Below are 25,675 nucleotides of genomic sequence, written 5' to 3' on the forward strand. Positions count from 1 at the left end.
CTTTCAATTGTACCAAGGATGAGGAATAAAATTCCACCAACCTTATTTGCTTATTGTAAGCAGACCACTGATCACTCAAGATTAGGGGAGATAGAAACAGTCTATTCCAACTACTATTCCAAGTAGTTTGGTAAGAGGAAAGAATTATGAGATAGAACTGACAGTTGATTCCTTAGCAAGGATGAAGTTCTACTCCTTTCCAAGCCTTCCTGCTACAAACCCTTCTGAGAATAAAGCTAAGATCCTTACTCTCCCTCTATAGATTTAGACTATACTGTATCTGGCTGAGGTTAGCCATAAGTTAACAGTACTACTGATCAAGAAAATCAGGTCACTCATATAACATGTTGCAAGTTCTCGCAGAACTTTGACACCCAGTTGTTTCGAGCCACACCCAACCAGCTGCCATTTATCTTACACACTGGAACCCATTCTAACAAAGGATGCCAATAAAGGGTCATAGTAAGGAAGGCAACTGTCCACTTAACCCAGGGGTCAGCAACCTTTTTTAGCCGTGGACCAGTCCATGGTCCCTCAGACCTTGTGGGGGGCCGGACTATATTTTGAAGGGGGGAAAATGAATGAATTCCTATGCCCCGCAAATAACCCAGAGATGAATTTTAAATAAAAGCACACATTCTACCCATGTAAAAACATGCTGATTTCTGGACCATCCGCGGGCTGGATTGAGAAGGCGATTGTGCCGCATCCGGCCCCCAGGCCTTAGGTTGTCTACCCCTGACTTAACCTCTTGCTCAGGGTAAGTCAGGCACTATTCCTTCTGGGCAACAGCCTGTCAGACCTACGTTCAAGCTGCCCTGCAATACATATATTACAGGGATATGGATCAGTGATAAAGTTCCTATGCTCTCCAGCCTAAAGAGACCTAACAGGAAAGTGGATTTCTATGCAGGACGACACCTGAGCAAAAGAAGTTGCTGGTTCGTTTTGTGAAAATTGTACAGCCTCACAACCATGTAACCAATAACGATTAGCATTTGCAATTATTTACCAGCTTAAATTTCTCTTCCGAGATTAAAGCAGATCCCACCCCAAATCGAGCTTCCTTCAAAGGCATGCCATCTCCAGGCAAGCTGTTACTCTATTATTTGCCTCGTCCCATGTTTTGCACCTCCGCAATAATGGTAAGGATGGGGTATCCAGAGATCCCGGGCTCCCTTCTCCTTGGAATGAATCCCTTTCGCCCCCGCCAGGAGAGGCGCTAAAACGCTCCCCGTCCCCCGCTAGCCCCGCACTTGCCTGCTCCCATGGCTCCCAGCTGACTGACCCCCTGGACTTTTTATCCTGGCTCTTCTCTGCAATCCCCGCCCCCTCCATCCGGGGGAAAAAGAGAAGAAGCGAGGCCGCGGCGCCGGAGCAGCTAAGGCCGCAGGCGCTTCCGGGCTTCCGCGAGGGGCGTCCCGGCCAGGCGCGTCACACGAGGACCCAGAAGGAAGCGCCGCACCCTCCCGCTTCGGGGGGGGGGCTCCTTTCAAGTCCTGGCAGAAAAGGGGCAAGTGGCGGGGGGCGGCATTTCTGAAGGAAGCGAACACGAGGCAGAGGCGGGTGACACAGAAACGCGGAAGGGCCCCCGCCCCTCCCAGCCTGGCTCCTCAAGGGCGGGCCGCCGCCCCTTCGACGGAGCAGCGAGAGGCCAGGAGCCCGAGGGGCTGCGAGGGAGTCCGAAGGCCGAGGCCGGAGCGGCTGGGAGGGGGCGGGGGAAGAGTCCTTGTTTCTATGGCGACAGGCATCCTTGGGCGGGTTCTGTTTCTATGGAAATGGGGAGCGAGGAAGCCGAGAGCGACCCCCCCGCGCGCCGTTACCAATGAGGCTGTGTCAGGCCCCGCCGCGGCCGCCGCTGCTGCCGAGTCACCGCTCCGCGCTGCTGCCGCTTCCTCCTCCTCTTCCGACCCGCTCGGACACAAGATGGCGGCGGCCGGGCCCGGAACAAAAACCTCCTCAGCGCCGCTCCGCTCCCCTCCAAGCCGCACAGGGCCCCGCCCGGCCCTCGGAGCGACCCCATTGGGCTAGGCCTGTGCCCCTCACAGGTATCGCGCGCCCGGATAGGCTGGCGGTCACCGGCCCCGCCCCCTGACCTAGAGACCTGCCTCCTTTTATGATGAAAGCCCCCGGCAAGGGAAGCCCCGCCCTCCCGGCTTGGGGAAACGGGGCGGGACTTTCCGTTTCGGTGGCCCCGCCCCATGGCAATGCACTGGCTGCAGCTCAAGGTCTCAGCCCACATGAGCGTTGGCGGCTTCAATCCTATTCCTCCCCTCATCAGCAGGTGAGCCCCGGACTGCAAGCCGCTCAGGGCAGAGACCTGTCCTCTCCCCCTTCATAGAATCATAGAGTTGGAAGAGACCACAAGGGCCATCGAGCCCAACCCCCTGTCAAGAGCAGCGCAGCGAATCGTCATTCATTAAACAGTGTGGAAAATGCTTAGGAAGAACAGTGGACTCTCATTCCTAGGCAGTTTTTAAGCAGAGCTTGGGTGGCCATCTGTCATTGCAAGGGGTTGGACTGGATGACCCTGGGGGCCCCTTCTAACTCTACCAGGCCATGATTCATTGTTGACACAGTCACCAACTCCAAAGTCCTCATACAAAAAGGCATCAGTTAGTTTTCAGTGAGTCCCTGGATTTCAGTTCATTTTTGCCACAAGACAGCTACTCCTACTATAAAACCAAGGTGGTGCAGCCAGGAAGAATGGGGCACTTAAAACTCTTTGTGCAAATCTTCCTTTTCTTGTGGAGCAACCTATGCTTTGTTGTTTAGTTGTTTAGTCTTGTCCGACTCTTCGTGACCCCCTGGACCAGAGCACGCCAAGTACTCCTGTCTTCCACTGCCTCTTGCAGTTTGGTCAAACTCATGCTGGTAGCTTCGAGAACACTGTCCAACCATCTCGTCCTCTGTCGTCCCCTTCTCCTTGTGCCCTCCATCTTTCCCAACATCAGGGTCTTTTCCAGGGAGTCTTCTCTTCTCATGAGGTAGCCAAAGTATTGGAGCCTCAGCTTCAGGATCTGTCCTTCCAGTGCGCACTCAGGGTTGATTTCCTTAAGAATGGATGGGTTTGATCTTCTTGAAGTCCATGGGAGTCTCAAGAATCTCCTCCAGCACCATAATTCAAAAGCATCCATTCTTCGGCAATCAGCCTTCTTAATGGTCCAGCTCTCACTTCCATACATCACTACTGGGAAAACCATGGCTTTTAACTATACGGACCTTTGTTGGCAAGGTGATGTCTCTGCTTTTTAAGATGCTGTCTAGGTTTGTCATTGCTTTTCTCTCAAGAAGCAGGCGTCTTTTAATTTCGTGACTGCTGTCACCATCTGCAGTGATCATGGAGTCCGAGAAAGTAAAATCTCTCACTGCCTCCATTTCTTCCCCTTCTATTTGCCAGGAGGAGATGGGACCAGTGGCCATGATCTTCATTTTTTTGATGTTGAGCTTCAGACCATATTTTGCGCTCTCCTCTTTCACCCTCATTAAAAGGTTCTTTAATTCCTCCTCACTTTCTGCCATCAAGGTTGTGTCATCTGCATATCTGAGGTTGTTGATATTTCTTCCGGCAATCTTAATTCCGGCTAGGGATTCATCCAGTCCAGCCTTTCGCATGATGAATTCTGCATTTAAGTTGAATAAGCAGGGAGACAATATACAGCCTTGTCGTACTCCTTTCCCAATTTTGAACCAATCAGTTCAAACCTATGCTACGGCACAGAATTAGTGTCTACAAGGACTAATTGAAAGCTCGACAATGCAATTAAGAGTCAAACTGTCCCCAAGAAATAAACTCCCAAATTTAAAAAGGCGGGGTAGAAATAATAAGATGATGATGATGATGATATCTGCTCAATATCAATCAAAGGCTGGTGCTCAAAAGAGAAAAAGCAGAGCAACTGCATCCAAATATGTACCCATTTCCTGCCTTTTATTCTCTTGGGCCAATGGGTCAGGTACTTGCAATTCCAAAATATTTTGGAGCACAAGCAGGCAAAAATAAAACAAAACTTCTATCAACAATAAATGAATGCTCCTTGGAACTCACTGCTACAAAATGTTGCAAAACATGGGACAAAAATCCAGAGGACAGGACTATAAAGCTGATGAGGATAGGACCCTTATTCATGGTATCCATTAACCTCTGGTCCATCTTCATTAATGGGGTGCTGCTTTTAAACACATTTTCATACTTTTATTTACCCCTTTGTGGGGCTCCTCATAATCTTTCATCCAAAAGACTGACCTGATGCACACCTACATCATGTGCTCCTCCTGGGCCCTGTCACTCACAATCTGTCTAAGCTTTATCCAACAACATCCACTGAAGCCTCCAAATCTGGCCCAATCAGATTTGCGGAGTGAGGATCAGATCCACATTAATTTTTTTGTCCTGGAATAATCCAGCAGTCATCATGCTATATTAAGGCTCCAATGCAGAAGAGAACACAATGAGTGGACGTTATTGTAAGCATAATATGAGGTAAGCTTTCAGTTTCAATTTTTTTTGTTTTGTTTACTAAATACAATGGCACCTAGACAACCATCATCCCACCTGTTCTGAACAGAAGAGAGGTGCAAAGAGCTAAGGTGCCTTCCCTCCCCATTGATGGGCAATACCCACACCATTTTGCATTCCTGTCTCCTTTCCTGCTCTATTTTAAACATGCCAGCCACTGTGTGTTATGTCACACACCCAATACAGCCATTTTGTGACTGGCACCCATGGCCCTTTCTCAAACTTCCAAATGGGCCTGCTGGCTCAAGAAGGCTGGTGACCCCTGCTCTCAGACAGCAGAAATGTTTCTGATGCAGGTTACCCAATTCAAATCACCCTATTTTACAATTCAGAATGTTTCAGAAAACTAATTGTTGCCCATGACCATAACCAGCAACTTAAATCAGTGTCAAAACAGGCTGCCACAAATATGCACATTATAGTTGTGATTGCTCCTACTGCCTATCACAGACCTCGGGGAGGAAGGAACCCAGTGGCATCACTCATGCCATACTCATGTGCCAGGAAGACAAACATTCCAGGCCACAAAACCCAACTCATTCAAGGCAAGGACAAGAGAACATAAGCAGAGGTGGTTCTGGAGGTGCCCTCCCAGTGCTAGAAACAGAACTAGGAAGATCTACTCTCTAGTGAGCAATATCACCTCATATATGTGCTCTAACTTTCATCACTCCTTTGAGAAGACAGGATATAAATCTAACAAATTTGAGACCAGACTTCAGAGCATGAAGATCAGTTAAATGAAGCTGAAGGCTTGTATTCCCTTTCTTGGAAACAGGCCCAACTGAACTCAGTTGGACTTACTTCTAAGTAAACATGTATAGAATTGTGCTATGAGAGCCCTATGATCCAGGGCAGAAATGCATTCTTTAATTACGGTATATACCTATATGGCTTTTCAAGAAAAATTCTTCCCAAAGCTATTTACAAGCCATGATCTAAGACCATAAACCACCACAAAATATCAAAACACTATTTAAAAATACAGTGGTACCTCTGGTTACGTACTTAATTCATTCCAGAGCTCCGTTCTTAACCTGAAACTGTTCTTAACCTGAAGTACCACTTTAGCTAATGGGGCCTGCCGCCGCATGTGATTTCTGTTCTCACCCTGAAGAAAAATTCTTAACCCGAGGTACAGCGGAGTCTGTAACCTGAAGCGTGTGTAACCTGAAGTGTATGTAACCCAAGGTACCACTGTAATACCGAAACCAATGCCAATGCAGCAAAATCTGGCAAAAATGGTGGAGTTCTGCAAGTCAGGTTAAAGTAGCTGCTAAAGGCAGGTCTTAAAACCTACCCTGGAGGGGGCTTGCCAGATGAGCCATGGCATTTCATTTCGCAATTGTGGAGCCACCACTGAGAATGCCCTTATCCACTTGCATGCCAATCTAGCTTCATTTATAGAGTGGCATCTTCCTTTGGGGAAGAGTCATAGCGGTAGAGCATCTGCTCTGTAGTTCAACTGCAGGCATCTCCAGGCAGGCCTGGGGAAAACCCACCTGAAACCCTGAAGAGTCATTGCTTAGTCAGTGGACCTCCAGCCTCTAGACCTCATTAGGCCTGTCGGGTCACTTCAGCCAAGCCAAGGCCAGCTGCCCTCCAGGGAGTCTGCAGCTGACTGACGGTGCCTGCAAAGCGTTGGAGAAGCCCTGTTCAAAGTGCCAACTGGAAAAGGGCTGCTTTGACCTTGGATCAGTCACCATCTCTCAACCTAACCTGCCTCACAGGCTTGTTGTGAAGATAAAAGGGGCTAGGAGAACAATGAATGTTGCTCAAGGTTCTTTGAGGGAAGGATGTAATTTTAAAGATAACTTTTTTTAAAAAAAAAGTAATGAATTATTTAAGTTAGTACTTTTCTATTAATTAACATTAGTACCAAACCTCATGTTTTCCCACAACTTTAATGCCTTAAAAATACTTGAGCTTCACTTGACCAAATCTGTCTTGAACAGTCAAATATCCAGCCCTACCTCCTACCACTGGCCCACCTGATGCAGAGTGGATTACTGCAGTGGGCAGTGGCTCCCCAGGGCCTCAGGCAGCCCAAGGTGCTAATTTGCCCTCCTGCTTGAGATCCTTTAACTGGAGACAGCAAGGATTTAACCAGAGATCTTCTGCCTGCAAAGCATGAGGTCTCCCACTGACCTCCCTCCTATTCAGAGCTGAGCTTGAACAGTATTACCCTTTTATGCCTAACATAAAAATAGTTAACAAAAAACAAAGTAGGCAAATTAGCACAACACATTCGTCGTCAAAGAATTCAGCTTTTGGGGCACACGTTTAGTGCACACCAGCCTCTTAAGAACAGCACAGAGGTATTTGCCCAAGGATTACCATTCCTCAAATTAACAGACACCCAAAAGGCGGCCTCTTACACTTATATTCATAGAATCATAGAGTTGGAAGAGACCACAAGGGCCATCGAGTCCAACCCCCTGCCAAGCAGGAAACACCATTAGAGCACTCCTGACATATGGTTGTCAAGCCTCTGCTTAAAGACCTCCAAAGAAGGAGACTCCACCACACTCCTTGGCAGCAAATTCCACTGTCAAACAGCTCTTACTGTCAGGAAGTTCTTCCTAATGTTTAGGTGGAATCTTCTTTCTTGTAGTTTGGAACCATTGCTCCGTGTCCGCTTCTCTGGAGCAGCAGAAAACAACCTTTCTCCCTCTCGATGTGACATCCTTTTATATATTTGAACATGGCTATCATATCACCCCTTAACCTCCTCTTCTCCAGGCTAAACATGCCCAGCTCCCTTAGCCGTTCCTCATAAGGCATCGTTTCCAGGCCTTTGACCATTTTGGTTGCCCTCCTCTGGACACGTTCCAGTTTCTCAGTGTCCTTCTTGAACTGTGGTGCCCAGAACTGGACACAGTACTCCAGGTGAGGTCTGACCAGAGCAGAATACAGTGGCATTATTACTTCCCTTGATCTAGATGCTATACTCCTATTGATGCAGCCCAGAATTGCATTGGCTTTTTTAGCTGCCGCGTCACACTGTTGGCTCATGTCAAGTTTGTGGTCAACCAAGACTCCTAGATCCTTTTCACATGTACTGCTCTCAAGCCAGGTGTCACCCATCTTGTATTTGTGCCTCTCACTTGTGGTGTGTTTGGATACAGAGGCCTGAAAGCACAATACACATGCAAGAAATGTAAGCACGCACCACGGTGGATTGTAGTTAAACAAACTAGCGCACAGAGCTCTCGATAGCCTGCAACCCAAATACCTCCAATGTCATCTTGCTTCGCATTCCTCGCCTGGCAGGGGAGGCCGTGTGGGTGGGGCCGATGGCTGCCTGTCACATGCCAACCCAAGACAGAGCCTTCTTGGTAGTGGTCCCCCACTTATGGAATGCCCTCTCCGCTGAGGTTAAACTCTCTTCCTCATAACTGACATTTAAGTGGAATTTTAAAACATTCCTATTCACTCAGGCATTGGGCAGCGCTGAGAGACATTGCTGCTGGCACTCTTGAAATATTAAAAAGGTAAAGGTAAAGGTACCCCTGCCCGTACGGGCCAGTCTTGACAGACTCTGGGGTTGTGCGCCCATCTCACTTAAGAGGCCAGGGGCCAGCGCTGTCCGGAGACACTTCCGGGTCACGTGGCCAGCGTGACATCGCTGCTCTGGCCAGAGCCAGAGCCAGAGCCGCACACGGAAACGCCATTTACCTTCCCGCTGGTAAGCGGTCCCTATTTATCTACTTGCACCCGGAGGTGCTTTCGAACTGCTAGGTTGGCAGGCGCTGGGACCGAGCAGTGGGAGCGCACCCCGCCGCAGGGATTCGAACCGCCGACCTTTCGATCGGCAAGCCCTAGGCGCTGAGGCTTTTACCCACAGCGCCACCTGCGTCCCTTGAAATATTAATATGGACTAATTAATATTAACATGGAAGATATTTGGTTTGTTTAAAAAAAGAAAAAGTATTTTTCAGTGATTTTGTTGTTTGCTCACTTGGACTCCTTTGGGAGGGGGGTGAGATTTAAAAAAGAGGGGGAAAGGTTTGCCTAAGATCACCAAGAGAGTCAAGGCTGGGGTTATATGTGAACTGCCAGGAATGAGAAATGGCTGCCTCTGGGTTAATGCAGGGAAGTGGGTTATGTGAACCGCCCTGAGACCTCCGGGTATACAGCAGGTGGGTGGGTAGGTGTAAAATAATGTCTTGCACTATAGCACTGTGAGGCCGCAGTGACTATTCCAACATTGCAACCTAGCACAGTGCATAGCTCCTATTCGCTTGCTGTGGGTCTGCACCCTCAAGTGCCATATAGGGGCATTGTCTTCAACATAATTCAGGCTATGCTTATTTGGAGACAAAGCTCATTGCCTTCCTATTCAATACTCCAAATGTCAACATGCTGCTAGACAGCATCTTAAAAAGCAGAGACATCACCTTGCCAACAAAGGTCCGTATAGTTAAAGCTATGGTTTGCCAAGTAGTGATGTATGGAAGTGAGAGCTGGACCATAAAGAAGGCTGATCGCCGAAAAATTGATGCTTTTTAATTATGGTGCTGGAGGAGACTCTTGAGAGTCCCATGGACTGCAAGAAGATCAAACCATTCGGAAGGAAATCAGCCATGAGTGCTCACTGGAAGGACAGATCCTGAAGCTGAGGCTCCAATACTTTAGCCACGTCATGAGAAGAGAAGACTCCCTGGAAAAGACCCTGATGTTGGGAAAGATGGAGAGCACAAGGAGAAGGGGATGACAGAGGACGAGATGGTACTCGATGTTCTCAAAGCTACCAATATGAGGCAGTGGAAGACAAGAGTGCCTGGCGTGCTCTGGTCCCTAGGTTCATGAAGAATCAGACACGACTAAACAACTAAACAAAAATATATTTGGTTCTCAATCTGAGTAGCCCTCCACTGTCCACTAAATATGTGTCACATACACTGGGATCTGCAGGCCAGAGCCCATGAAAGGTCTCTGTAAATATCCCCTCAAAACTCCACAAGCCTCAAGAGGCTGTTTTCTCTGTTCTTCCTTCCTTGGCCTTGCCTACACAGCACATTTGTTCAGCTGCAGCTCTCAGGGGGGCGCCACTGCCATCCTAAGAGAATGACGGAGGAGCTCCTGGTGAGTTCTGGCACCTCTTTTTCTAGAAAAACAGCCCTGCTGAACACATTCACTTAAACATGCCTCAACTGACTGGATGCCCAGACTAGGCTCCCACCCAGCCAGCCCTTTTGAACACAGGAGAGGTGCAAACAGCCTCTCTCTGTGAGGGAATACAGTGGTATCTGATGTAGGTGCCCCCTGCCTACCAAAGGATGGGACAGCTACTGGGGGTGTCCACACCCTTTCAATGTCTTTTTAAAATCTTTTTTCCCCCTATAGTCATATCTCACGTTACATTTGCTTCAGGTTGAGTGTTTTCAGATTGTGTCCCGCAGCGACCCAGAAGTACCGGAATGAATTACTTCCAGGTTTCGCCGCACGTGCAGACACGCAAAATGCCATGACGTGCATGTGCAGAAGCGGCGAATCACGACCCGTGCAGACGCAGGTTGCGTTCTTTTCAGAGTACTTAATTACTTAAGTACTTGTTAGCCGCCCTGAGCCCAGCTTCGGCTGGGGAGGGCGGGATATAAATAAAATTATTTATTTATTTATTTATTTATAATTCGTTCTGAAGGTCTGTTCTTAACCTGAAACTGTTCTTAACCTGAAGCACCACTTTAGCTAATGGGGGCTCCTGCTGCTGCCGTGCCACCGCCACGCGATTTCTGTTCTCATCTTGAAGCAAAATTCTTAACCCAAGGTACTATTTCTGGGTTAGAGGAGTCTGTAAACTGAAGCATATGTAACCCAAGGTACCACTGTATTTTGGTTGTGGCAACCATTTTGTGTTAAACTCTGCCCCCACGCCAGCCATTTTGTGTTATGCCACACCCCCACAAGACTTTCCTTAAATTCAAAATGTGTCCAGTGGTTGGAAAACATTGGTGACCCCCGACATATACCCCACCAGCTTCCCAGGTCAGATGTCCATGAAAAGCCATGTCACAGTTCCTAAGATGTGAGCCATGGCAACCCTGAAAAGCTGTGTTGAGCAGAGATGGGAACTTCCAGAATGCAAAATGGGGAGAAGCTGCTTCACCTCCCACAAAGTCTCCATTACCAGAGCATGTGGGAGCTGAAGCAGGGAGTTCTGGATTAGGCCCTGAAGCAGCTCCTCCTCTTCCTGGTCACTTGCTGGATCAGTATTTGCAGCTGGATTTTCTTCCTCCTCCCAAGGAAGCCCTTGGCAATAGACCAGGTGTGGGAAACCTTTGGCCCTCCTGATGGAGTTGGATTACAAGTCCCATACTTCCTGATTACTGGCCACACTGGCTAGGTCTTCTGGGTATATTGTACTTCAGCAACACCTGGAAGCCAAAGATTGTTCACACCTGCAGCAGAGCCCTCTAGCCCCAAATGGGTGCCCCTAGAGCCCCTTTGGGCTTCCCTCCAGGTCCAATGCTGCCTTCACTTTTGCAATCTGTGGGGTGAAGAGGAAAACTGGGGATTAAGGCGAGGCTTGGGGCATTGTCAGAAATCCTGACTCAAAAATTCTTCCAATGGAAAAATGGGGAATTCCAGAAAAATGTGCAAGGAAACCCTCTCATGAAATATTTTCTCCTTCACAAATATGTGAAACGCCCTTTAAGGCAAGGTTTTAAAACGTAGTTTTGGTTGCCCTTTACTCCTTCAAAATGTTTTCTAATAACTCTGCCATGACTACATAAGTTCATCTACCATTTTAGATAATTACAATTGCGGTATACTGTTAAGACATGTACAACTCTCATATCTTCTCAGGTTCCTCAAACATTGCAGCACGTGAAAGAAATTTATCTACGTTTGGAAATGCACAATACCAAATTGAGAAGCAAGCTGATTTGAAAGGTACCGTATTTTTCGTTCCATAGGACGCACCTAGTTTTTTTTTGGGGGGGGGGAATAAAGGGGGGGGGGAAATTCCTTTATTTTCCCCCCAAAACCAGGTCGGGGAACAGCGTGATGGCGGCGCTGCGCCTCCCCGCTGTCCCCCGAGCTTGTGGGGCTGGCCGATGTCTGCCTGAAGCGCGGGGCGCTCGGCTGCTATCCGCAGCGTGGAGAGCCCTGCATGAACTCCTGCAGGGCTCCCCAGGCTGCGGATGTCTGCCTGGCGCGAGGGGCGCTCTGCTTCAGGGCGCCTCGCACGCCGGGCGGCAGGCTGCTATTCGCAGCCTGGGGAGCCCTGCGGGAACTCCTGCGGGCTCCCCAGGCTTGCTGATAGCTTCCTGAAGCCTGGAGAGCAAGAGGGGTCGGTGCGCACCGACCCCTCTCGCTCTCCAAGCTTCAGCGAAAGCCTGTATTCACCCCATAGGACGCACACAGATTTCCCCTTCATTTTTGGAGGGGAAAAAGTGCGTCCTATAGGGCGAAAAATACGGTAGTTTCAATCTGTGCAAACCTTCAGCTCTCTGAAGACTATGGAGATAAAAATGGAAGGTCATAATCAGCTGCTATTGGTCTTTTAGAAACAGTTATCACCTTGATTTAAACTTTAAGTGACACTCATAAGGGCACTCTCATAAGCTCCCACTCAGACCTTGTCCTGCTTTGGCAAGAACTACAGCTCCCAGAGTCCGTATGGAAAACTGTAATTTGTTCCAATGCGCAGGTTGGGGAGCAGACAAGCTCCGGGCTCCCCACAACCCTTTCCCAATAAGCTATGCTGGGGTACCAAATATGGTGCCCCCCATGTGTTATTGGGTGACAACTCATCCTTATCCCTGACCACTGGCCAGACTGATTGGAGCTAAGGGGAAAGGCAGATTTTTAAAAATGGTTTCTTCTGTTTCTGGATAATACTGACTGTGTGGTCATTTCATAAATTAGGTAACAAAAATGTCCTTTGGCTTAGAACAACATTAATGGCTCTGTTTTCTGCTATCCGTAATGCCCCGCCCCACAAAAATCTAATTTTCCTATTGGCAAAACCTAACTTATGTGTAGGTACCCCTCACCTCTAAGTTTACTTGCAATCATTGTCTGAAGAAAACCAAAGCAGCTAGACTTGAAGATATCACAAATATATATATTTATGTGGTGAGTTATAAACTGGGGTAGGGAACCTACTTCCATAGTAGCTGGGAACCTCAAGGGAGACAAAGAGGGCAGAGGAGAAAGGCAGCACAATGGAAGGTGAAAAAACCCTCTGCAAGCAAGCAGTTTAGAGGAGAAGGAAGGGGTGGAGGGAAGGGAGCCAAAATGGATGGAGCATTGCAAGCTACTACGGTTCAATGTCCAGATCTCTGGCTAGAACAATCTGCAGCCCCCTGGGCACCAGGAAAGAGGGAGGGAGAAGGGGTTAATAAAGCAAAATGGGAAGAAGAATGAGAGAGAGAAAAGGTGACATTGTGACTGTGAAGAAATGGAGCTCTGCAATCCTGTTATATTATAATGCCTTTTAGGTCCCACAAGTAGAAATATTTGAATCAGATAAGAAAATAAATATAGCATATATTTCTTTTTACATAATTTTAATTTACAAAAATAATTGAAAGGGTGGATGGATGGATGAAGGAAAGACAGACATCTCAAGTGCAAAAAAACCAGTCCCCCCCCCCATGTTTCAAACTGTATGAACGTTTCATATGCCATGAGGATGCCCCTGGATTTGGAATGTAAACAGCTCCCAGGTGCAGAAGACTCCCAAAGCACCTCCTCACCTGGCCATGACTCACTTGGGGAACAGGAACAGCAGGAAACCCAGAGGGCTACCCTGAAGTCACACAGATGATGTCTGACCATTGCTTTGGGAGCTGGTGGTCCACCCTGTGGCCCACAAGGCCTTTTCAGGCAGCCCTTACCCAATGTGGAGAAGGAAGCTTTCTCTTCTCCCTGCTTGCTTGCTTGCTTGCTTGCTTCTTGGGCCCTCTCCCAAGGGGTGGGCTTAGGGAAGCGGCCATGGCAGTGGAGCCGCAGGTCCAGAGGGAGGCTGTGATGCAGCCTGGGCCCAGCAGAGACACGGTGTGTGGCGACATGCAGGGGGCCTTGGAGGGGCCTCTGGGGCTCTGAGGGTGGTTGGGCTGCCCTGGGCAGGGAGGCTCTGCTGCTGGCTGCCTGCCAGGGATTGCAGGGGGTCAGGCTAGATGACTCTCGGGAGTCCCCTTCCAACTCTACAGATCCCTGCCCCTCCTTAGTTAATAACCAGCCTGAAGAGGCTGTGTGTGTGGTGTATGGGGGGGGAGCAAGTGAGATAAATGGTGGCAGCTGTGGGCAACCAGCAGGCAAGTGAGGAGGATGAGGCAGCTGTTGCCCCTGTTGCCCCCCATCCTGTGCCCCCTCCTCCTCCTCCTCATGGGCTGCATTTATTTACTGGCTTCACAAGAGACTCAATCTATTGTGTATATTAAATAATATTAATTATATTGCAAACACTTTAATTTATGATGTGGAAATTTAATTCAGTGTGTGGTCTGCGGCTTCTGTGTCAAAGTCCACTTGCAGCCCACTGGGTCTGAGAGGTTGAACCGTCTGGTTCCAGCCTTATAGAAACCCAGCACCTTTATGGCTACTCTGCTGCCACAGTTTTTCTGCTGTGAGGTCCTAATGACCAAAGACCAATGTAATGAATAACAATAATGAGTTGCTCAGAGGCGGAAACCTCTTATGTCTTTAGCCTTCATGCACATTTAACGTATGGGAATACATTATCTGCCTCATGGGGGGGGGGGAGTCTTAGCAGACAGTCCCAGGCTTCCTTTCTGCCATCTTTCCCCAGGATTCTTCAGCTGGCCGGACGGTTTCCTTGAGATTGCTCAACACCACAGCGATGTGGCTCTTTCCTTCCCTACAGCATGAGCCGCACCGGAGCAAAGCTGTGCCAGCTGCCTCTCCACAGGCAGGTACCTTCAGACGCTTAAGGCAACAGACTAGAGCCTTGTTTGCTACAAAGACAAAGCAATCCAACTGACATGACATGTTGGGAAAGAGCAGGGTAAACCAAGAAGGATGGACTTTGACACTCTCTCTGTAGGGTACATGTGAACAATGCTCGTTATCCTCATCCATATTACCTGCTGCTTGAAATGCAGCCATAGGAAAATTATTTCCAGATGGGAAGCGGCTTAAGAACAGAAAAACAGCTCTGCTGGATCAAACCAGAGGTCTGTTAAATCCCACACTGTTCTGCCAGCAGCTAGTCAAGCCTCGGCGGTGCTCTTGCGCTGCTCCCATTCATCTCTGCAGTTGCCATCAGCACTGTACTTTCTAAAGCAGGGATAGGGAACCTGTGGCCCTCCAGAGGTTGTGGACTACAACTCCCATCACCCCTGACCATTGGCCTTGTTGGCTGGAGGGCTGAGCGAATGACATCTTGATAAGTGTTTCAACAAGGCAATGCACCAGTGAACAAAAGGTGGAGACTTAACAGCTTCCCAGGGGGTAGCTCTGCTTTGCAGATAATTTGCTCCCTCCCTCCCCCTGTAAGACAAGTAGACAAGCCCTCACACAAAGTAGCAAACTCTTTCAGCTTCACTGGTGGCTTTCCACTTAGAGCTCAAGTAATTATGCAGAGCCGGCTAACAATCCAGGAGGGACCCCCACAGATAATCAAACAAAGCACTTCTTTCTTCCTCACACTCACCCCCACCTTGAAAAATCTAGGGGGGAAGAGCTTCTATTTTTATTTTCTGGTAGTGTTTATGTTGTTGGTTCCCCCTAAATAGCTTTCTTCCATATTAAAAAGGGTGTTTTTTAAATTTAAAAGAGGCTATTCTTTTTGCTTGCTTCCCCTCTCTCCCTCCCTTTGATAAAAAGGGAGATATTGGTGGGATGAAAGCTTTTTGGGGGCCTTTGGGGGGGAATGGAGGGGAGAAGATTTAGGTGGCTGCCTTATGCTGAAATGGGAGGTTGGGTACTGTGTGAAAATGATGGGGAGGGTGTTTTTTGGTAAGCAGTGAACGCAAATGCATGCCTCCTCACAAGTAAGCCCTACCTGAATTCAATGGGGCTTACTCCCAGGAAAGTAGAAGTAAGTTTAGTTTAACTCAGTGGGGCTTATGCATGCACAGCTTCCACTTAGACCTCTGAGTTGGGGAAGCAGATGCAACTTGAAGAGTAAATCACTTAAACTACTCTTAAATTGGTTGAAAATATATTAAATATATTACAGTGGTACCTCAGGTTACATACGCCTCAGGTTACATACGCTTCAGGTTACAGACTCCGCAAACCCAGAAATAGTACCTCGGGTTAAGAACTTTGCTTCAGGATGAGAACAGAAATCGTGCAGCAGTGGCAGCGGGAGGCCCCATTAGCTAAAGTGGTGCTTCAGGTTAAGAACAGTTTCAGGTTAAGAACGGACCTCCCGAATGAATTAAGTACTTAACCCGAGGTACCACTGTATATGGAAGTTTATTTAATATTTTTATTAAATCTACTACTTCCTTACATTTTAAGGCCCTCCACCACCATGGGGAGGCCCAGCAAGGCCCTCTGATGCTGTGGGGAGATATGCAGGAACCTCTTCCGCCACAGGGAGACCCTGCAAGGCCCTTCGCCACCGCAGATATATATCATGATATATCAAGATAGCGTGATTTTAGCTGGTTATATACCAGCTATAAATGTTGAAAACCAGATAGTGCCCTAGTTGGCTGGCTGGGGCTCATGGGAACTGAGGTCCAGCGATGTCTGGAGGGCCACAGGTTCCTCTCCCCTGCCCTAAAATATCAGACTCCATTCTCAGCTGGATTTATCCAACTCTCTCAAACAGCAGTTGGGGTAAGCAACCATTAGAGACAGTCTATGATGATCAAGAATCTCTGTTGCTGGACCAGAAGTATTTACCCATTCTCAGCTGCCAGTAAGAAAAAAGCTAAATTTCTGTGTGGGGAATGACCTGGGTTAATGCATGTTTGTGCAGGGGAAGGAAGAAAAGTGGCCAAAGGGAGGGCGAGTTGGGCTTTTTGCTCATTAACAAAGGGAACAGTGTGAGAAAATCTTTGTCAAGCATTGTTAGTGTCTCATCAGAGTCTGAGTTAATGGAATTTGATGAGGACTCTTTCCCTGTGAACTAAAATGATTTCAGGGCATTTTCCACAAGGGTTTTTGCAGGATTGAGGAGAAAAGAACATATCTGAAGTTGTTTTCAAGATCTATACTGGGTACTCTGATAGGTATGCAGCATAGTAATTCTAAAAAATAAATTAAAAAAATTCAAATGCTACACAGAATCACAAACTTGTAGGACACCAATATTTCTGACTTTTGCACCTTGAATTTAGTGTCTGGAACAGTTAATATTTTCCCAACATGGCTAGACAAAGAGAGCATTTTAGGGAGTTGTTTGAATCCCAAACCTGACATGGAATTCTCCAGGAATGGAATGGGGGGCAGGTTGGGCAAGTCAAGGAAAAAGCACTTGTTGCTGCAGATCCACTTTGAGGAATGAGGGAGGCAGATGCGCCTGGGCCTCTCAACAGGTTCTTTTGTGCCCCTTTTTGCCTCAAGGCTGGCAGCTGAGAAGAGTTTGGATTTGATATCCCGCTTTATCACTCCCCTTCAGGAGTCTCAAAGCGGTTAACAGTCTCCTTTCCCTTCCTCCCCCACAACAAACACTCTGTGAGGTGAGTGAGGCTGAGAGATTTCAAAGAAGTGTGACTGGCCCAAGGTCACCCAGCAGCTGCAGGTGGAGGAATGGAGACGTGAACCCGGTTCCCCAGATTACGAATCCACCGCTCTGAACCACTACACCACATGGGAGCAGATTTAACTCAGGGGCCTAAAGCTGACAAATTTTAAGGCCACACACACAACACAAAGTACACAGAGCACAGCTGGCATCCTGGGGTATTTCAGTACATGAAGCAGCTCAGTCAAAAGTTGCCATAAACCATCTCAGCTAGCCTGCTCTGAGTCTGTTGCCTTCTTGATCCACAATTTTACTCCTGCACAAACTTTTTATAACTAGGATCTTCTCTAGGATCTCTTGACTCAATATAAAAAACTATTCCACTCCCCTCTTATTGTGACCACATCTGGTAAACTGTCTTAATTCATGCTAGTTTTAGTTGTCAGGATTCAGGTAGGTAGCCATGTTGGTCTGACACAGTCAAAATAAATTAAAAAAAATGTCCAGTATCACCTTAGAGAGCAACTAAGTCTCTAAGTAGGTCTCTAAGGTGCTACTGGACATTTTATTATTATTATTATTAGTTGTCAGGATTGAGGCTGATGGGCCCCCTTTTTATATTTTGGCTCTACATGGGAATTATTCAGTTCAAATGCAACCTCATTGGCATTCCTCCCTCCCACTATCTGCAGTATGGGAATATTATTGCCTTGCCAGGGCTGCTGTAAGAATGACCAAGATAATATAGAACTCTCAATTATAATTAATGCTACTGTACAAATGATAATAACAGAGAGAACATTAAAAGTGGTATTGCATTATACATTGCATTTGCATTCCTTCCCTTAATGTTATCAAAATGGCACCTATATTTACAAATAATTATATTTATAAATATGAAAATTAAGTTGATTCTTTGACTTTTGATTACCTAGACAATTTTTAAAAACTAACACCTTTATTCAATGAACAGTCCCCTATATTTGAAGGGGAAAATTCAAGGTCCAATTTATAAACTTTCAGGGAAACAAAGTAAACAAAAACTATTTCAGGAGCAAAAGGCACTAGCATAGGAATACATCTAAGTATTTTTCATCTTTGTTGGAAGCCGCCCAGAGTGGCTGGGGAAACCCAGCCAGATGGGCGGGGTACAAATAATAAATTATTATTATTATTATTATTATTATTATTATTATTAATATTATTATAGGTAGCTGTTCAAGATCAGGAGGCTGCTTACAGATACTATGCCACTTTAGCCCATCCCTAGAGAAGTTGTTACAGTCTCTTGAGATTAGGTTCTTAACCAGCTCCCTTCTTACAAGTCAAGGAAACAGAAAACATAGAAAAGGGTCAAACCATAAACCAGCAGGTCTGGATCATCCATATTATTTGGCCCAATTCTCCCCTTCCTCCCCAAACTGAGAATGAAACATCCATTAATGATTGAAATAAAAAATATCAGCACACAAGGCTGCCTTGATGTCCTGCCTGATTCCTAACCCTAGAAATGTGATTCACAGAAGTCTGCAACATATTGGAAAACAGAGAACCAGCGGACACAGACTTGAAGCAGATTTTTGTCTGGCAATACAGCCCATTCACCAGCTCAGTAAAACTAGGGGGTGGGGGCAGACCAAGCATTGACAATGGCTGGAGAGGAACTTCAGCACACTTCAGAGAGACTCTGTCTCATACCTTTGGGTTTTCCTTCCAAAAGAAGGAAACTAGGTTTAGAAATTGGAACAGGCTTATAGCTGTACTAACAACAGTCCTTGCTTGAGGAGAAATAATCTGGAGACTAAAAAAATGGAGGGGAGGAGAGGAAGGAGCCTGCAAAAGACCAAAGGTGCATCAAAGCTCAGTTGGCAGAGCGTGAGACTCTTGATCTCTGGGTTGTGGGTCCCACATCGGGGGAAAGATTCCTGCCTTGCATGAGCCTCAGGGCCCTTTCCAACTCCACCTTTCATGATCCTATGATCCTTGACCCTTTTCTTGCCATGACAGGTGTCACTTAGGCTGACAGGGGAAGCTGGCTTCGAGTGCATGGCGGGCACGGAGACACGAAAGGGCTCGGGGCCTCTCCCTCCCTTGCCCCCCCCCGCAGGTCGCGCGCGGCGCGCTCACGACGATGGCAGAGCCTCGGCGCCGAGTTCCGCGGTGGCTTCCCAGGTGCCGAGGGGGCGCGAGGGGAGGGGGCTCCGGGAGGGGAAAGGCGGCAGGATGTCCGCCTTGGGAGCAGCCATTCGCCCAGCCCGGTCCCGCGCGGGGGAACGCGCCCAAATGGAGGGGGTTGTGGGGGGGGGGGCGGTCGCGGACTTCTCCCTCCCTCCCTCCCTCCCCCCCCCGGCCCGCCCCCCTCTCCCCGCCCGGCTCTCACCCCCCCTCCGTGCGCCGCCTGCGTCCCCGCTCCGCTCCGCCTGCTGCTCCCGCCGCCGCCGCCGCCGCCTCTGACGCCGCGCGCCGCCGCCCCCCGCGCCGAGGAGCGCGCCGGACGAGACCACGCGGGCCGAGGGGGAACGGAGTCCCTCAGCGCCCCCAAGCCGAGCTGCCGGGCATCCCGCCGCATTTCCCGGGCCGCGGCGCGGCGGGGTCGGGGACTTGGCCTCCGCTCGGGTTCCTTGAGGGGAAAGGGCGCTCGGGCGGGCACGGAGGGGAAGCTCAGAGGGGGAAACCCCCCCGCACGCCCCACTCGGGTGGTTCGGCTCGGCCGGCGGGGCGGGGCGGGGCTGCGGTGCCTCCTGGGAAATGTAGTTGCCGGTCGCCTGGAGGGGCGAGGGAGCACGTGGCTCCTGATGTCGCGCAGAAGCACGTGGCCGGAGGGGGAGGGGGAGGGGCGGGAGGATCTCGCGCAGAGAGCAATGTACGGACAGGACGCAATCCAGGATGGAGATTGACGCAGTGCTTTTTTTCTAAAAAAATGTTTAGGGGTTTTCTCATTTTCCTACTTATATCGAAATACTGCCCCTCAATGATGGGGTGCAGCGCTGGATCTCGCGTCACCCTGAGGGAGCCAGTGTTTGTCCACAAACAGCTTTTCTGGGAACGCAACGGAACACCGTGATGATGATTACCTCTGTCAGGAGAAAACTAATCCTCCTTGATTTCTTGGTGGCTTTCCATTTCATCAACCACTGTGTTCCCCTGGAGAGGCTATCTGAGTTGGGATGCTTGGGGACTGTTTTTCAGCAGTATGGGACCTTCAATATGAGGTCCTTCAAAGCTCAATTCTATCCCCCATGTTGTTTAATATCTATATGAAGCTGCTGAGTGTAGCCCTCCGGAGTTTTGGAGTGCGTTGTCAGCAGTTTGACACACAGAATGCTCTTCCTTTCCCCTGCAACCATAGCCAACCACAATGTATCTGGGATTTGGAAAACCAGACCTCATGGTAGAAGAGGCAGCTTCAGTTGGTCCCAACCATTTTCTTTAGGGAAATTTGTGTTTCAGATAAGAGACTGAACATAGGAAGAAAAGGAAGTTGGCAGGGAGACAGCTTGATTTGAGTCAAGAGTCTCTGGCTGTCCATTTTCAGTGACTGAGGTTTTACTGTATAACATAAGGAGAAAGTGCCCAAGAGTGAGAAGAGAAGAAAGAGCAAGAGAAGAGGCCTCGGCATCCCATTCTCACAGGAGCTGAGCAGGTGCCTGGGGGGAGCCCCAAGCAGGACCCGAGTGTCTCAGCCGCCTCCCCATAGGTGATTCCCAGCAGCTGATCTTTAGAGGCAATACTGCCTCCAAAACAGAGACAGAACATTGTTGACATGACTAGTAGCCGTTGTCCTCCATGAATTTGTCTAACCCTCTTTTAAAGTCATCCAGATTGGTGTCTCTCACTATGCCTCCTCATGAGAGCAAATGTCATAGTTTACCAGTGCCCTGTGTGAAGAAGGACTTTCTTCTGTTCTGAATCCTCCAACATTCAGCTTCATTGGTTGGCTCTAGTATTATGAGAAAAACTTCTCACTATCTGCTTTCTCCCCACCAAGCATCTTCACACATATTCTCCACCTCTGTTGTGGCCCAACCCTTGCTGCTTCTTTTTCTGAACCCTGTCTGCGTGGGAGAGTTGCTCTTGAGAATTTCATCTGGACCTTTTCCAGCTCTACAATATCCTTTTTGAGGTCAGGTGACCAGAACTCTACACGTTATACCAAGTGTGGTTACAGCACAGATAGAATCATAGAATCATAGAGTTGGGATCTGAGCACGAGTCTCAGGGAGTGGGGTTGAGCATACAACAACGACAACAAAAGAAGACTTCCGGCGAGGCAGCATGGCGGCTGCAACAGCAGAAAAGAGCTCCTGAAGCCAGCCAGAGTAAAAGGCTCTGTCTGGCCGACTCCCGGACTCCCAGGACTGCTGCCGCCAGCACTGCCAGCAGAGAGGAATTGGGGGTGCCCGGGGGTCCATCAAAGGAGCCAAAACACCCCCCCAGGACTGAGATTGAGCCGGAAAGGCACCCGGAAAGGCACCCGACCACCCCCCCAACAGCTAAGAGGAGCTCCAAAACCAGGAGGACAGTGCAGCCAACGCAGAGAGGGAGAAAAAGAAGAGAAAAGGGGGAAAGAAGGATAAAAGGAAAGAAAGAAAAAAGAGCCCCAACTTTACCGCTGCTGCCCCCCATTTCTGCCGACGGGAAAGAAGAGGAGAGGTAGGTGGGCACGGCTCCGGAAAAAACAGGCTCCGAAAAAACACGTGGCTGAGCCGACGGAGCCTACCCCTCCGGAAAACAGAGGAAAACCGCATGACAAAGGAGATCGCAGAAAGGAAGAAACTACCCTCTTTCCCCCCTTTTTTAAAAAAAATATATATATCCTTTTTTAACCCCTTCCTCCCCCTCTCCCTTTTTTTTTTGTTTAAAAAAAAAGTCCTTTTTTTTATTCCCCCCCTCCCCCATATACCTACTTTGATCATTTTTCTTTTTAAAAGAGGGGCCACTGCTGCAGCAGCCACCCTTACTTTTTTCAAACAGAAAATAATAATAATAATTAGGGGGAAATAGGTTTCTTTTTTTATATATATTTAAAAAAAAAACAACACAATCCGCCCCCCTCTATTCTATTTCTATTTCTATTCTATTTGTTAGCTTGTTCTTGAGGGGGGGATCTTTCACCCCCATCCACGACCACCACTCTCTTTTTATACAAAAATTTCCTCCATATCACTGCTATTGCTATTGATACTCCCCCCCCCGTTTATTTTTCTCTCCCTTTTTTCTCTCCTCTCTCCCTTCACCCCCTTTATTTTTTCCTTTTATCCCACCTTTCTCCATCCCCAATTTTGTTCTCTATCCCCTTTATCTTTTAAAATCAACACCCCCTTTTTAGCCTGTTCGTCAGCTTGTTTTTGAGGGGGGAGCCCTTTCCCCCCACCCCCTCTTTTAAAATAGGACTTCCCCCCCATACCATTGCCACAGCTCCCCCTCCCTCCCCCTCCCTTCTCTCCCCCTCTCTTTTCTTCTCCCTCCTTTTCCCACCCTTCCCCCTCCTCCTCTCCTTTTCTCTTCCTCCTCCCTCTCTCCATCCCCCCCTTCCCCTAAAGGAAACACATACACACATTCATATCACCATATCCTACTTTGCCCCCCTCATACTATAGCTAAAACTACTGCGGCAATCTAATACCGCCGATATTACTGTACTATCTCTCCTCTCTCTTTCAACTCTCTTTTTGTGTCTCTCTCTCTCTCTTCTCTTTTACTCCAATCTCCCCTCTCCCCCCCCGTCTCCCCCCTTCTTCTTTCTTTCTTCTTCTTCCTTTTTCTCCCTCCACCCTTTACATATAGCCTATTTGTCTGTCTCTGTTTCTGAGCGCACCCCCAACCCCAACCTCCACCTTAACCGGACCCCAATACCCTTTTTGGGTATATACAACCCCCTCCTAAACACATATTTTCCCTGGCCCCACCCCTCTAATCTCTTGCATCTCTACCTGCTAACCCCTCCCCCTTATATGAACTGTCTGTCCGTTAGTCTACCCATCTCTACTTACCTGCCCCCCCCCCCGCTTTGGCGGCAACGCTGAGGCAACCACAGAAACTCTAGACAAGTTCTTAAAACACAGGCTAGAAGTGACACAAATGACCACCTAATCCAAACGCTCTGTAAAAGCCACCGGCAACGCCTGCTCAGCCCAGCAACCCAACAATACCCAGGAATCACCACTGCCACAACTCCTAACCACCACACGCCCTACTCCAAGAGGATGCCAAGCCAACCTCAAACCAAAACCATTAGGGAGACTGAGATGACACCAACCAGGGAGATGGCAAACAATGCCAATACCGTAACTCCCCTTCAAGATGACGACCACCCAGTAACGAAACGAGATCTGAGGGAAATGGAAGCAAGATTAGAAGCACGATTAGAAGAAACACTGAAGGCCACAATGGCTCCCATGCAGGCACTAATCAACAATCTAACCTCCAAAGTGGAAGCTCTAGAGAACAAGAACCAAATGCAAGAAAGAATAATAGAGCAATACCGGGAGGAGAACGCACGTGTGAACAAGAAACTGGACGAACTGGTAAACCAAATGGAAGCAGAACACAGAGAGATGAAAATTAAGCAAGCCGACCTTGAAGATCGCAATAGACGCTGTAACATCCGCTTCCGCAACTTTCCTGAAAAAACAGAGGAGAAAAGCCCAGCAGACCTAATTATACGCTGGCTGAAAAACACAATCCCAGGCCTGAAACTTGAGGCAGATGACTTGGAGAGGGCTCACAGAGCCCTAAAACCCATGCCAAAACCCAGCGCCCCCCCAAGAGACATCATTGTATGCTTCACGCGCTACAAAAAGAAGGAAGAGGTATGGAACAACCTCAGAAACTCAACCAACCTTCGATACGGAGAAACCCCCATTCTGGCCCTACAGGACCTATCCCAGGATACCCTAAACCGGAGGAAAAGCCTGCGCCCATTCACCCAGCGTCTCCAACAAGCCGGGATCAAATACCGATGGGGCTTCCCCTTCCGCCTCATTGTAACAACTAATACAACACAACACACGGCCACCAACATATCTGAGGTCCTACAACTACTAAAGAACCTTGAACTCGACCTCCCACCGGAATGGCAACCGACAAACCCACCAAGTGACAGCCCCAACCACAAGGAAACAACAGCAAACAACTGGACGACGGTAGAGAAGAAGAAAAGGAAACAACAGAAGCGGCACAACAACGCAAACCAATACAGACAAGCATCATGCTCAGAACCACCCCGCCGGCCATACGACACAAGAAACCAGACCAAGATTAACCAAACCAATTCATCGCAGATGGACAACCCTACAACAACAACCGCAGCTGAATGAAGCCACAAACTGAAGGACTGGTGATTCCCCCCCCCCATTCCCCCTCTCTCCCCCCCCAAAACATAGATTTACTTAACACCATCAACATCCCCCCAGCCCCACACCCCCACAGAAATCCCCACCCCAACACCAGCCCAGACGACCTCAACCACATTCCCCACCACCCACACCTTCAACATTCCCATACTCCATACTAAGGAAAAACAACTCCTCCAACCTCAATAACACAACCCACAATCAGGCTAAAATCTGATACCCAACCAGCACTATGGTGGCACCAGAGCGTACCAGCACCCACACCCACACACCAACACACCAACAATGTTGCTCACAACATTGGCAACATTGCTCATGAACCTTATACTTGACAGCGACGTTACAAAGTCACTTCACACTGTCTCACTGATCTCCCCCTCTCGCAAACAACAGGGGGACGGCCTGTCCTTGAACACGGCCTTCCACACCAGCTGAGACCTAGGACCAACCGGCTAAATGCCAGATGGCCCAAAATACCCCAAACAAACACCTATATGACTACATATAGGAAACTCTCTACAACTTACCCCCTACTCTTTAACCCAAATCTTACTCTAATCCCATTAGCCCCCCACCCACCACACCCTAGGTCAGCGCAACCCCACTGGTTCTTTAAACAACACGAAGAGAGAGACACAAGGCAACCCGAACGGGTTGGCAGGGAATCGCCCCACATAATAGATAAGCAAGATGGCTAACCTAAAAGCAATTACATTAAACGTGAGGGGGCTGGGAAACCCCATCAAAAGAAAACGCATCACCTCATACATAAACACCATGAAACCACACATCACCTTCCTACAAGAAATACACAACCCACCCAAAGGCAGCAAACTCCTGAGCGACCCCCGCTTCAGTCAGCAGTGGGTCGCACGAGGCTCAGGGAAAGCTCGCGGTGTAGCCATAATACTCAGTAGAGACCTGAACTTCACTGCCACAACAGTCCTCAGGGACAAAAAAGGCAGATTCATTTTCGCTAAAGGGACACTAGATGGTAAAATCAAACTGACAATTGGCTCCATATATGCCCCAAACGCGAAACAATTAGAATTCTTCCAGAAGACACTAAACAAATTCCTCTCCTTCTCTGAAGGGGAAGCAATCCTAGGAGGGGACCTCAATCTAAATATGAAAGGTATATCCCTGAAAGATATCCACCCTACAACCCCATGGGCAACCTTC

At 48.4% G+C, this 25,675-nt stretch overlaps 1 protein-coding gene across 3 annotated transcripts in view; it reads right to left on the bottom strand.

Annotated features, from left to right (window-relative positions):
• The window catches only part of UBA1 (ubiquitin like modifier activating enzyme 1), a 43,723-nt gene extending 24,001 nt beyond the window's left edge, over positions 1 to 19,722 (bottom strand). Inside the window, exon 1 of one of the 3 annotated variants that reach the window (XM_079958672.1) lies at positions 19,519 to 19,722. In XM_079958672.1, coding sequence (XP_079814798.1) covers positions 19,519 to 19,707 — 189 coding nt within the window. In that variant the 5' untranslated portion in view covers positions 19,708 to 19,722. Of the gene's footprint in view, positions 1 to 1,260; positions 1,427 to 1,823; positions 1,973 to 19,518 lie in introns of those variants that run through there. The other 2 variants (XM_079958674.1, XM_079958673.1) reach the window with 2 other exon arrangements.
• Positions 19,723 to 25,675: the final 5,953 nt, after the last annotated feature.

Source organism: Podarcis cretensis (genome assembly GCF_951804945.1).
Source record: "Podarcis cretensis genome assembly, chromosome: 17".
Lineage (NCBI taxonomy): Eukaryota > Metazoa > Chordata > Lepidosauria > Squamata > Lacertidae > Podarcis > Podarcis cretensis.